Genomic DNA, 13,908 nt, shown 5'->3' with positions numbered 1-13,908 from the left:
CCTACTATAATTGGGCAGTTCACTATATGCCTCCTTTTTTCTGAGGGGCGGCTCCAACTGCTTCATGGAATGGTCACACTAGGGAACCTGGGCTATAAGGCCCTATCCCAAATCGAACAGAAATATTATCTTAGAAATAAACTTTCAACAATAATTTGCTGTTGGTGTTCAAGTTGTGTAAATAAAAATAAATTTTGACAAAAGAAGATCAGTTATCGCCATACGTGATGCTAATGGCAAACTGATTATTTAAGACTAAAAACGTTAGTAATAACACGAAAATAAGTGAAATTTTTGACAAAGGAAGATCAGTTATCGCCATACGTGATGCTAATGGCAAACTGATTGATTATTTAAGATTAAAAACGTTAGTAATAACACGAAAATAAGTGAAATTTTTTGGCCCGAGTCAAGTGACTCACTTGTAAATACGATATGTAAAAGGAACACTATACCAGATTGAGAATGCAGACTAGTGAATATTAGCAAGTAGACAAAATAAACAAAATATAGGGTGTGATGCATAATAGGATTAAATGGTTGATTTGGGTGTTTACGGTGGCCTTTAACCATTTATAATTCTTAGGCTTGTTACGACCATAATTGCATATCTTATTATAAATTATTACAATATTATTAGTTTTCCGCTGGAAGTCGTGGAAGTTACGAGCCAGATGGTAATAATGTACTCGCCGAGACTGGACAGGCATAATACAGCTTGGGACACAAGATAGATTTGTAGATGAGTAACTTGTCAGTACAAGCAATGTTGTTTTGAGCAATAATTAAGTGGCAAAAATTAGCTTTACGCGCTCGAAAATTCTGAATGACAGATATAATGTGCTGGATCCATGAGAAAGAATTAATAACGATCACCTCAAGGTAAGGGACTTGCTTAACGCAGTGTACCATACTGTTGAGATTCTTGTTAATTTTTGCCCACCAGCGGCCGAGCGGTATAGTCGCTGAACACTGGTAGTTCGGTCCGAGGTTCGAATCCCGCGAACGGGCTGGCTGCATGGGCTTTTTCGTGGTTTTCCCCATGTGTAACGTGTATACGAGCCAGTTTCCCTTAGAAAGTCCTCCACGAAGGCATCCCTCCCTTTAGGCAGATAGCCCTCGAGGCTTTGCCATAATCACACACACACACACTTGTTAATTTTTCTTCTTGTGATGAGGATGGTGACAGCTTTGTCGATGTTAATCTTCTATTTTGTAAGCCAAGTCTTAACTGCTTTATGTGATTTTGTAAGTGCAGGATGACTGGACTAAGGAATGCACTTTCATCAGAATACATTGCAAGTGCAATATTTGATGTGCAGGGAGTGCCGTTTCGCATAAATAATGAATAGAGTGGGCACTTATAGAGACCCTTGTGGCACGCGGGCATAAATAGCTCGATGGATGGAAGGATGGAATATGTACTAAACGACAAAGTGTTTGCCTGGAAGTAGGATTTAATTCTGTGATGGTGGGGGTGGGGGGGAGGTTCGTGGTCCTACCAGATGGAACGATTTTGAAGAATCTGCTGTCTCTCCAAATTTAATTATGCACTACTGTAAGGTTTAAAATATTTTATTGGAAATTAGACTGACTGTGCTATTGCAGAGACTCAAACTCGGAACATTTAGATTGCTGGAATGGAATGTCATCCATTGCACTTGAGCATGCAGACATCAGCAAGCTGTGTGTCATTGAAGAATTAAAAATGAGACTTGGTTGATTGGGACTACAGTACTAGAAGCAACTAATAAATGAACTTTCAGACAACGGCAGCATTTGAAATTAAATTGATATTGCGGCAATCTCGCATTAAATGGAGATGCTTAGTTCAGTGAAGAAACTGTTTAGACAATCGTGTTGAAAGCAGAAAAAAATATTCGCATAGCCATTTTATTAGATAAGCCTAGAGTTAATTTCAAGATTTCAGAGAAAGATAAAAATATTATGCTGATTTTTCTATTGTAAACAAAATTTTCTTCGTGTTAAAAAGCAAATGCAATTGTATCAGGCGCGCTGTTAATATAGTTGGTTATATTGTGGTTATTACCGAGTATTGGATTCTATGTGCCGTCTTTGGCATATTTTGACGGTTCTTAGCACATCGGAAACTGTGGAATGTTGGTCACTCATACTTAAAGTAGTTTCAGGTTTTTCCAAATAATCCTTTGATTTGGCATTGATTCTAAAAGCTGGCCTATCCAATCTGGATTTACTAGATTGAAAATATTGGAAAAATCAAAATTTTCTGGTGCCCAAAATTTTAAATACATTTAATTCAAGTATGGATCAAAATAAATAGATAATTAAGTGGATATATTAATACTGATATATTTTATAAACTATAATATACATTTTTGGATTTTAAAGAATTACTATTTGTGAAGAACGACTGAAGAGATGTGTGAAGAACGATTGAAGAGCGATCCAACTCGGCTTCTTTGTCATTAGAGTTCTTTTCTATGAGTAAAGCTAGGGAAAATATTGAAGTGTGACAATAGTTGTTCGCGTAAAGCGATGTCTTGTTTTTCAGAGAGAGAGAGAGAGAGGCGGCAGTGGTAGGAGGTGGGGAGACTGGCTACCAGCTTCCTCCGTACAGGTGTCGGTTTTTGTCATCTACTCTTTAACTGCGAGTTTAATTTTTGTTACTCTCTGCCTTTGGTCTTTCTGAAATATCGCAATGCAGATGTATGGCTTTTGTTATATGGTTTCTTGTTTGATAACTTTCTCATTTGTATTTTGTTAATTCAGCTTCGATTGTTGCGACATTCTCGGTAATGAACGCGATCAGTGTTCCGAATGCACACGCTTACTGAGAATGTTATCACGCCTGACGTGTATTGCGTAAGTTCGTATTTATTTTGTATTTTACTTGGTTTCTGTACTTTTAGTATTTTAGTTTCTTAGGAGATAGCAAATTACGTTTCATTTAAACAATACAGTTTTTAATGATTGCATATCTCAAGGCCATCTATTCTCCGATGTCTTTTCATTTCTCTCCCCCCCCTTTTCCCATATCTTTCTTTTTTCTTCTCTAACGGTACTAATTATAGGCATTCAAGACGGTGATATATATGTATATGTTCTTTTCAGAAATTTCCCGCAATAGTAGAATTTTGAATGCAAATAGATATGTGTTCAACTTTTAAGGAGACAGTGTAGCCGGGAGTAAATAGGCGATGTCTTGTCTTTCAGAGAGAGAGAGGCAGTCTTCCTCAAAATACTGATTAGTTTGATAATCGTCGTTTACTGCATAAATACTGAAAGAACTATCGGCTTGAATAGTGAAGAAATGCATAAAATAGTTTTTTTAATAAATAAAATTAAAGTTGTTAGAAATAAATTTAGTTTATTAAAAAACTTTAAAATCAAGTAATAAGTTTATTTTAGATGAAAAAAAATTAAATCAGTTAGTTATGTTATCGTGTATTAAAGTCTTTTAATTATTGAGTATTCTTAAATGACTTAAAGATGTGAATACAAATTTGCCATTACTTTGATTTAAAAAAATAATTAATACTACTTGAATCCTTCATATTCTCTAAGAACTTTTTAAATTCTGGAGAAGAATCAATAATGAGAACTTGGTCAGACTTCTTAAGTATTTTAATTAGGCTCATGGACATATTGAAATATTTTTTATCAGGCGCCAGTTTTAATAATGTTTTGTGGACTTTTATGTCATGCCTTCTTTTGAGACAATGCTGTTCACGGCTGGAAGCTGATGGAATTAGACACGTATTTTGGATTAAGATGATGAGGTAACGACGCCTTCTCCGAGATACGGCCTAGGCTCCGAGAGTGTAGCGCTCATATTTTGGAAATTTATTTTTATTTTTGAGTAAGTTGGTGTAGGTAAGAGCCACATAATACTATAAAGGCCTATGATTCCGTTAAGCCGGCCCCGTGAGATAGATTTAATTATAGAAATTCTTTTATAAATAATTTTGGTAGTTATAAAAATATAATGCTCATACATAATAACTTTTTAATTTTTTCATAATTGGATATTAAAATATATCATTTATTTAAAATTATTCCAACTTTTGACGAATATTTGCATAACAAATATTAATCTGTAATAATTATTATATTCTTATAATTGTGATAAATGTTAAATGTTAAAAGTAGACGATCATTGATATCTCTTATTAGATAAATAGGTGTGAGGGGGCATTTTTATTACGGAAACAAATTACTTATGCTGACAGCCATTCCTCTTTTGGGAATCGAACTCCTGAACACTATTAGAGCTTTTAAATATTGATACATAACAGCGTTCGACGGTTTTATTCATTCGACCCACACGTGGGTCTTGTAGTTCAGTTTTTTTTTTTTTTTTTTTTTCTTTTTTTCTTTTTCTTTTTTCTCATTTGTTTTGTTTTGTTTTCCCTTGACCCGGAACTGTTTATAAAATTTCTATTGATTGTGGTAAATATTAAAAGTAGATTATTTTTAAAATGGAAATCTGATTCTAAACATTCTTACTCAATGCCCCAGTGCTATGAAATATAACAGTCCATGACCTGAGCCGTAAAAAGGAAGCTACAGCCCATTCTGTTATTCCACGAATTAAAGTGCGAGACAATCGCAGTGACGTAATATACGTGGGGAAGGAGGCCTCTCGAGTTATATTTTTGTTCTTTATTTCGATAACGCCGATGGTAACATCCGCTTCAACACCGAAGTAAGTACCTGTGGGCGCTGGTGACGAGGCGAAGATGGGTTTGGCCATGGCTAGAAGTCCTAGTTGCTGTCACTGTCAACTAACAACTCAGCCAGGTGGGTCGGAAATCTTTCGCGGATGTAAAAACTTCCAAGTGTTTATCATCTTTTATTATTGCATTGGAATAAATTAATAAGCTTTTTCTTTTTGGCATCCATAGCAGGTCAGAGAAAAGAAAAAATATAACTTTAAAAGATTATTTGTAAGCAAATCTGTTTATAGGTTTTGATATAACTGCTCTGCTTATTAGTTGCAATATCAGAAAAAAGCGTAATTTACATTTTAGATTCGAATAGCTCTGTACCGCAGTAAGGTAGACCATTAAATTACTGTAGGGTATTTTTTAATGTTTTAGGCTGAATTTTTTGTATACATAATTAGTTGCGGCAGAATTCCTGATTATAGGATGAATAAGTAATAAGGCAGTATAAAATAATGTTTAATTTAAGGAAATATTTATATATTTGTTGAAGTATAATATTTTGCATCGAAAGAATGGATGTTTTAAAATGATTTCTTTATCACCATTTTAAAACAATTCAGAGATTTTTCTTTGTTTCTTTTCTTGTCTTTTTTTAATGTAATATTTTTACTGTCACGTAGATGATATTGTTAAATATTGATTAACGTTCTGATTTTTCAAAAGAATTCAAAATGTGTTTAGTGTTGCAAGGGTGATGATTCAGTAGTAAAGGTAAAATGTCACAATGTTGTGATAAATTTATCTCTTTAGAGAACTTTTCCCAGAATATTTTGTATGTTAACCTTACCCCTGAAAATTAAAAAAAGAAAAAGGGGGGGGGGAAGAAAGTGTGAACAGCATTTGAAAGTTTCTTTCAAACTGTATTCTTTTAATTGCTAATTTAGAATATTTGTGTAATAGTATGTTTATTTATTCCAAATATAATATCTGCTTAAATTTTGCATAAAAAAATTTCTGAATTTGGAACACTACCTTCGTTTCAATCAAATAGTTAGCTTATAGATGAAAAAAAAGCTTGTAGAAAATGCTTAAAAAGGCTTTTATTTACTTGTGAAAGAAACTTTTGAAGGATATTTGAGCCACGTTTCGAAAGTAACTGAAAGTAATGTCAAGAAACATTTAATTTTAGATAAAAAGCTTATTAACATGAATATTAAAATTTTTCAGTTGAATTGTACCAGTATCTCGACAATTTGCATTTAATGACAACAGACTGCTCAGGCACCGACGCTGCATGAGTTAAAAGGGAGTATTTCTGTGGGACGAAAATACTTCCGTAATCCCACGTGTATTCCGCAAACACACCATCGACGCTGACGGTTATTTTAAGCCTGATCAGAGAATCGTGGAAGGTGTCTCATTTCAATGCAATCTGTAAACTTAGTGCTACAAGCGTCGACTTAAAATTAATTCTTTTGAATATCTAAAAGTTAGTATTTTGTTCAAATTTTGGTGTTCAGGGTGGGCAAGTTTTTGTGTAAAACAGTAAACGCTAAATTAAAAATTGTAAAAGTTATATTTCCTAAACAGTATTGATTAATTGATTATATTATCTCCTAAGTTTAATTAAAGTAGAATTATTTTAAAAGTGTGCATCCATACTGGTAAGTTATATTTTGAAAGATGTTTTGAAGTAATTTGAAAGCAAAATGTTAATAATGTTTTAACGGGGACTGGAGTTAAATCATCACGAAGAATAATATTACAATTGTAAAAGTAAAAATTAAAACATGTAATTATTGTCATTGATCGGAAATTAGTTGACTTTTCAAGGGGAACAAACCAACTCCCGTTCAATGATCAATAATTGATAAAAATACGTAAATATGAAAGTGTTTCGTCTTTACTCGAGTTATAAGTTAAAGCCAAACCGGCAATTCTAGTCAGGCCAAATATTTCCGCGAATAGTTGTTACTCAAAGAACTTATTCTCATGAAGCATTTTAGTCAATTCAATTTGGAGTAAAAATCAATTACTGTAGAGAAATCCTGTAAAACTCGAGTAATCGTCCCCGACACTATCATCTTTATGTATTTGAGTACTATATTATTTGTAGAAATTAAACATTGGAAATTGTCATTATGAAATCGAAATCAAAGTAAAGTTGAAATAAACATAGAAGATTATAAAAAAGATAAATTAATTATTATAAAAAAGATAATTTAATTTTTACTTTTACAATTGTAATATTATTCTTCCTGATGATTTAACTCCAGTCCCCGTTAAAACATTATTAACATTTTGCTTTCAAATTACTTCAAAACATCTTTCAAAATATAACTTACCAGTATGGATGCACACTTTTAAAATAATTCTACTTTAATTAAACTTAGGAGATAATATAATCAATTAATCAATTAATCAATACTGTTTAGGAAATAAATTATTATTAACTAACTTTGCAGCAATTGCGCAAGTAATAATAACTTGTATTCGCACTAAATGGATTTAAGTTCATACAACATATATATATATATATATATATATATATAATTGCAATATATATTTAAGGTTTGTGGGTCAAGCCTGGATTGGATTAGAAAAGAAATAATGTCTGTTAAGTTCCAGCAATTGGGGGGGGAATTATAGTCCTTCCCGTTGTAAGAAATTTTCGGTTCAGAAAGAGAAATAACATTCTGATTAGGGGGGGATAAAATAAAATTCTGAAAGGTTCCAGATTTTAAATTACGTCCACAGGGGGCGGGATGTTACATTTTGTCTGTTACGTTATTTATTACATATCGCGTTCTTCGCACTGAAAACATAAAATTCAGTTCAAGAGCAATACCGCAAGATAGTTTTAAATTGAGCATATCTTTAGAATTTTCGATACAGAGACTCGCGCGCTGGAGCTAAAAATGTTTTTTTAATGCAGGACTCTTAACATTTGGTGGCGACAGTTTGAAAAGTGAAATGGACGTTTATAGTGAACCAATGTAAAACGAAAACAATAGTCCTATAGGGACAAGCTCCTTTGGACTAGAAGGAGGGGGGAAAAAGCAAAGCCTCTCTTTTTTTAGATTTTCGTGTTACATTATACAAAAGATACTACAATTTTACATATAATTTCACTAAAATTATTTACATTTATACAAAATCTGTAACAATATATTAGGCATGGCATTTGAAGACTCCAATTCTGTCTTCAAGAGAATGAATTAATTATGCTATTTCTACTGTTTTGCTAAGCAGTTGTTCTGCAATGCTATAAAAACAGTAAATTACGTGACAGTAGTTAACGAGGAGAATTTTGATTTCAAGTTAGTTCGTCCAGTAAAAAATCAAAGGATCCTCCCCTTTTTTTTCCTTTAGTCCTAATGGAAATAGTCATTCAAAAATTCTGATTCTTATGCATTCGGAAGGAATTAGAAAGTTGTTCAGTAACGAAAGAAACTCTTTCTATGATTTCTCTCTCTTAATGCGACGAAATCTGCTTAAATTACATTGTTAACTTAGGATTGTTTAGGATACCTAAGTATATATAGTTAGAAACATTAAAATATCTCATACTTGTACTAATGTAAAAAAAAAATTGTCTTTGTTCTGTAGGGATAAATATGCTTTCATGTTATTACAGTTTTTAAAGATTGCAAATAATTACACATATAATAGATTTCTAATAAAATTTTGTAATCATATGAATGTGTATTTATAATTGTATGAATAGTAAAATTCAAAGTTTATCGCTTTTAGATTCAAAGTATATACAGTATATAAAGTGTATAATATTATATAAATTCATCATTCATTAATAGTGTTATGTATAATAATAGAAAAAATAATAATGTTTCAAATTTAATTTTTTAATAAGTTGTGCATTTGTCGTATATATACTGAGTGAGCATATCAGTTATTTACAGTGAAAAATATATAAAAAAAAATATAAAATAATTAAGCTTATATAGCAGCTGATTGTGAAAGAAAAATTTAAGTCCTTATTGCTCTTAAATATCATTTAGGATAAAGAGCCTTTTTACTTCCTTGTACGAAGTAAAAAGGAAGTATTGTAATCGCGGAAGTTTCAGGCATCATATTGCAATGAAAATATCCATTTTGACCGCTATTGAATGCAATTTAACGATGTTTTTGCGTCACATCTGTAAGTAAGAACAGAATAAAAGACTCTTTCCCCCCAAAAAAAATTATAAAACTGATTTAAAATTAATTCTAAAGAGAAATTTTCGTGGCGTCTGTACGTACGTATCTCGCATAACTCAAAAACGAAGCCTCAGAACGTTGAAATTTTGTATATAGGACTTCTATAACATGTAGATGTGCACCTCGTATTTTGGTTGCAATCGGCCGCACTAAACGTATATAAATATATTTATATATGTATCCACTTTGTTATCCGTCTCAGTAATCTCAGTTTCTTTACTCATATATGTTTGTAAATTGTACATTTTTTGCTTTAAAAATGATTGAATTATGTTGTTTTTATCTTCCGGTTAAGGCTTTTATGCCTTTCGTAATTCTAGAAGCAATATTTTTGGAGTTATTAACAATTTAAAAGTTGTTTAAGTGCGGTAATTAATTTTGCCATGGTGCACATGTTTGTGTACATTTCAAACTTTGCAAAATAGCCGATTTGTAGCCAATCTAGAGAAACTAACTTCGCAACAACAAAGATAACGCCTTCTTTTATTATTACGAATTAAATCATGTTTAATCCATTCTGGAATTTATTTGAGGAAATAAGTGTTTAAGATTTACTTCTAGGGCTGTGGAGTCGGAATCGTAGTCGGGTAGATTTTGTGGTAAAAGGAGTCCGTGTTGCTAAGAAACACGACGACTCCGACTCCAGTTTTTGTTGAACAGTTTGAATTTGAAATGAAATTAAAGTGAAATGAAAAGAAAATTAATGACAAACTGAGATAATATTTTTATTTATAGACTATATGCATTAATAAATAGTTGCTTTCTATTTTATTGACATATTAGTAAATAAATATAAGGGAGCAGGATGGATGTGATATTTGCCATTATTGATTAAACTGATTCATTTAGTTACTTATCTCATTGGTAAATTTAGGTAAGCAGCAAGAACTCCCAAAATTGTTGCCATTCTTAGGAAGTGAGCAGGAAAAGGAGGAACGCAATGGAGAAGTACATATTTGATGATATAAGTGGTTGTTAGGGTTAAGAACTTTTTCAGAAGATGTAAATAATATTTCACTAACAGAAAAACTGTGGAAAGACCTTGCAGGACTGGAAACCCTTCTTTACACACCATATATAGCCATAAAAAAGCTACAATCTGAAGAATTAACAGGAGACGAGAATGTTAGAAGACGGAGATAACCCTAATGTTTCGCTAACAGACTGTGGAATGATCTTTCAGAATTGGAAACTCTTCTTTCTGTACCGTATATAGCTACCAAAAAGCTAAAATCTGAAGAATTAACAAGAGGCAAGAGTGGAAGAATGTGATGTTTGTTTTTTCTGAAATGGAAGGTTTATTGCAGAAGGAATCATTTCTTCAGTGAAGAAAAGAGAAACTAGTTTGCTAGACAATAAGATCGCGCTGGGTTCAATATATGTAGATCCAAAACGCCGAATTTTGTTGGATGACAAACAAATTAAAAAAGGCAAAGAAAACCATCTATGAATTTTTATTAAGAATGAACTTATTCTCAGAACAAGTGGAGTATTCAAATCAGGACTGTCAAACTGCAGATATTGCAACTGAGTCTCTATCATCCTCCTCCACTGATGAATTAGATTTTGAGAAGTATTTGGATGGTATTGAAACGGCTAAGGCAAAGCAAATGAAAATAAAGAACCGAGAGCCTTTAGATATAAAAATGAAAAAATACAAACAAGATTTATACACGGTATTTGAAGAAATAGATAAATTAACTGCTCTTGCAAGACACCTCTTTTATAACTTCTAAAAATCTATTCTGAAAAGTTAAAGGAAGTAGCCGTAACAGTAACAGCTGTTTTTCTACTCAAGTAAGTGTGGAAACACTCTTCTCAGTTCTGAAGTTTATCAAATCGGATCTATGGTACTCTAACAAAGAAGATCATGTCGAAGTTTTACTGTTTCTTAGAAATTACTAATACCAGTTTTTCCATTTCATAATAAATGATAATTAATATAAAAAATTTGCTATGCATCAATTTTTTTCTGTAGCGTTTATTACTTCTTTTATAATAAAAAAAAATAAGCTGTACCCATGTGTACATGTTTACATATATATGAAGGAGTCGGTGTCGGTCATTTTCCCCACTGACTCCACAACCTTGTTTACTTCGTAATTTTTAATATAGATATTTTCAGTTTTTATGTATTTTTCCTTTGTCGGGAAGTGAGAATTCGAATTGAATTCGAAATACTGAATCGTCTGTGAAAAACTGTTTCTTTTTGGTTTCGTTTGCTTAATTTCTTTTATACATCGTTTTAGTTTTATTATAGTATTTGAATATAACATGTGGCAACGATTAGATGATTCGTCAAGTGATATAAATTTTGTGCATTCTGAGTTATAATATGAACGAAATGTAACGCTGTTAAGTGAATCTAGATAAGTTTAAATGAAATGCAAGAAAAATGTGTATAATTTAATATTCCGTGCAAAGAAATCATGTGGTGTATGCATCAGATTTTTTCTTTTTAAATCGTTTGATAGTCGTTTACTCATTGAATCATACTTGAACTGAATAGAATATTTCACGAGATGAAAACGAGCTATTTTAGAAGGTCTTTACTTAAAACAAATCAAATAAGAATTTTTTTATTTTTTGCCTATATAAAAAATTTTTAAAAATGAAGAAATGGAAGAAAGAAATACTACATATACACACAATATATGTATATACACTTACGGATTTGAACATTTTCGAAACTGAAAAATCATCAGACTTTTTTGTTGCGGCAACAGCATTTTTCTTCAAATCAACATCTCGCTGTCGCCGCTGTTCTTCATATCTCTCTCTTTTTTTTTTTTTTTTTTTTTTTTTCTGCCTTAATTTTCCTACCTGTACACTATTGTCTGCATCCTGTCGTAACAGTGGACGCGCTTATTATGTGGTGACACATCTTGGAACCAAGTGCGATGCAAGTATGGATGGTGCTGAGTATAGACACCAGACAATGAGACATGTTACGTAATAAAACTATTCATGTTTAATGTATATGTTTTTGAAACGGATAAAAGGTAGATGCAATTTTCATATTACTGAGAACGTGTGTAATTCTTTTCAAGTTATTAATAACTATAGTATTTCCCTCGCCCCTGTGCCGTGAAATTATTTTAAAAGATACATGATAAGTAGCAAAATGATAAGGATTATAGTAGCGAATTTCCTTTCTTAGGGAAGAAGAAAAAAAGGGGGTTTTAGATCACTTTTTCGAACTGTGTATGCATTTTTCATTCTGGTCCCTATCCCTATATTTAAAAATATTGCTAGTTACAGCATGGATTTCTGTAAGAGAATTCCTGTTATGTTCGGCAGTGTGAAATAATGCTATCTCGATAGTGGAAAACTCGAATAAAATGGAAGGTGCAACCTTTTTGGGAGGTCTTTCGCTTCCTTTCTGCATTATTCGACTTCAAATGCTGAAATGGATATTTTATCCGCTGCCTGTACAGTATTCAAAGGAAAGGAAGGACTAATGAATTATAAAGGAGATAATACATTCATTAAGTGTTACCTCGGACAATACAGTACTTCAGATGATTTGCATTATGTGTGCTTCCCCTTTTCTATCTTTTCTTTTATATCTTCCAGCCTTTTACTTTTGCAATCGTTTGGTTATATTTGTCTTTATTTTAGCAAAAACATGATTACAAGAGGAACTACTATAACATACTAAAATGTTAAGAAACGCGGTGCGATTATTTGCATATTATTCTGGCCACCTTCATTTCTCTTGAAAGAAAAATATATGGGAAAAATGAGGTGAATCTCTTCCCATTTTCTCGATTATCTCTATTATTTTCACCTAAAAGTTGATTTCACCCGTTACGAAATAGTGCACCAAACTCAGTAAATATTCCTGTTATCACCACTGATAAAAACTCTGACTGTGAAATGGGCTAAATCTAATCTTGAGTCACATCAATTGCTACAGCGAAAATAGTCTAATTTACCTCGTTTGGTTTTCATGTGAAAAATCCTCCAGCTGGAAAGAATATGGTATCCCGAGGATTTGTGAGTAAAATTCTGAGAGCACAAGGGGACTCATAGTTATTTCAATGAAAAGTATGTGCGAATGGTTTTCTGTGAGTCTACAAATAAAGTGTATTTTTTTAAAAAAAATTAAAAATTTTAAAAAAAAATTATTGATTTTAATTTTTATGTGAGTTTTAAAGAAAGTGTTACTGTATTTCATTAACTTTCAGTAGTCTGTCGTATTGCTCGTGAATAGGTGATATCCTACTTTTGGATAGATCATCACGTGTGATGTATTTTGTTCAGCTTCGTTAATGAAAGGATGATTTTTCCTTCACCAAAAACAAATTTCTTCGCGTGCTTCAGTTCTTTTGAGGTATGAAAACTGCCTGAATATCCTAAATATATTATGGAATCAAAATTCTCCGGATCACCAAGAGATACGAGCTTTGCCCACTGATACAACAGTGCATCTAAAAGTGGATGTAAAAGGAAGTAATTGCATTCAAATCTTACAATATAAAGCAGATGAGAAACCTAAAAAAAAAAAAAAAAAAAAAAAAAAAAAAAAAAAAAAAAAAAATCTGAAATGTTTTAGATTTTAAATTACGTCCAAAGGGGCGTTTTTTTAACGTTTTGTGTGTTACCTTTATTTATTAAATATCATGCTCTTTGCATTTAAACCGTAAAATTTAGTTCAATAGCAGTGTCGCAAAATAATTTTAAAATGAGCATATCTTTAGAATTTCCGATACACAGTTCGACGCGCTGGAGATAAAAAGGTTTTTTCCTCCCATAGAGTGTTGCCATTGCTCGCTTTTAAATCGTTGAGGTTTGTTTCTCAAAAATTCGTTAAAGTTTTACAAAATATGAAATCGATAATAAAACAAATTCCAAATTTCAAATTTGGGATTTCAGATGCCCATATTCGCAGTAGGATTACGTCATTCAAAATTGGATGGCTCTAGATACCGTTGTTTTATCACAATGCGAGAAATATACATACATTATGCAGATTTTTCATTATTTAATTTCTTCAAATATAAATCCTATTATATTCAAATATAATAGGACTCTAACA

The 13,908-nt window shown here is 31.9% G+C and overlaps 1 protein-coding gene across 6 annotated transcripts in view; it reads left to right on the top strand.

Moving 5' to 3' along the window:
* The window catches only part of LOC118192992 (phosphatase and actin regulator 2-like), a 290,734-nt gene that overhangs the window by 173,305 nt on the left and 103,521 nt on the right, over positions 1-13,908 (top strand). The window contains exon 1 of one of the 6 annotated variants that reach the window (XM_085825360.1): positions 2,724-2,844. The exons of 4 other annotated variants lie outside the window; for them this stretch is intronic. Coding sequence is in view for 1 of the 2 variants with exons in the window: in XM_035364020.2 (XP_035219911.2) it covers positions 4,722-4,782 (61 nt within the window). In the remaining variant the exon portion in view is untranslated. Of the gene's footprint in view, positions 1-2,723; positions 2,845-4,659; positions 4,783-13,908 lie in introns of those variants that run through there. One more of the 6 variants, XM_035364020.2, reaches the window with a different exon arrangement.

Source organism: Stegodyphus dumicola, chromosome 10 (assembly GCF_044657685.1).
Source record: "Stegodyphus dumicola isolate Sdum_Otavi_A_Nest chromosome 10, ASM4465768v1".
Classification (NCBI taxonomy): domain Eukaryota; kingdom Metazoa; phylum Arthropoda; class Arachnida; order Araneae; family Eresidae; genus Stegodyphus; species Stegodyphus dumicola.
The sequence above is the reverse complement of the archived record's forward strand: the minus strand, read 5'-3'. Positions and strand labels throughout refer to the sequence as shown.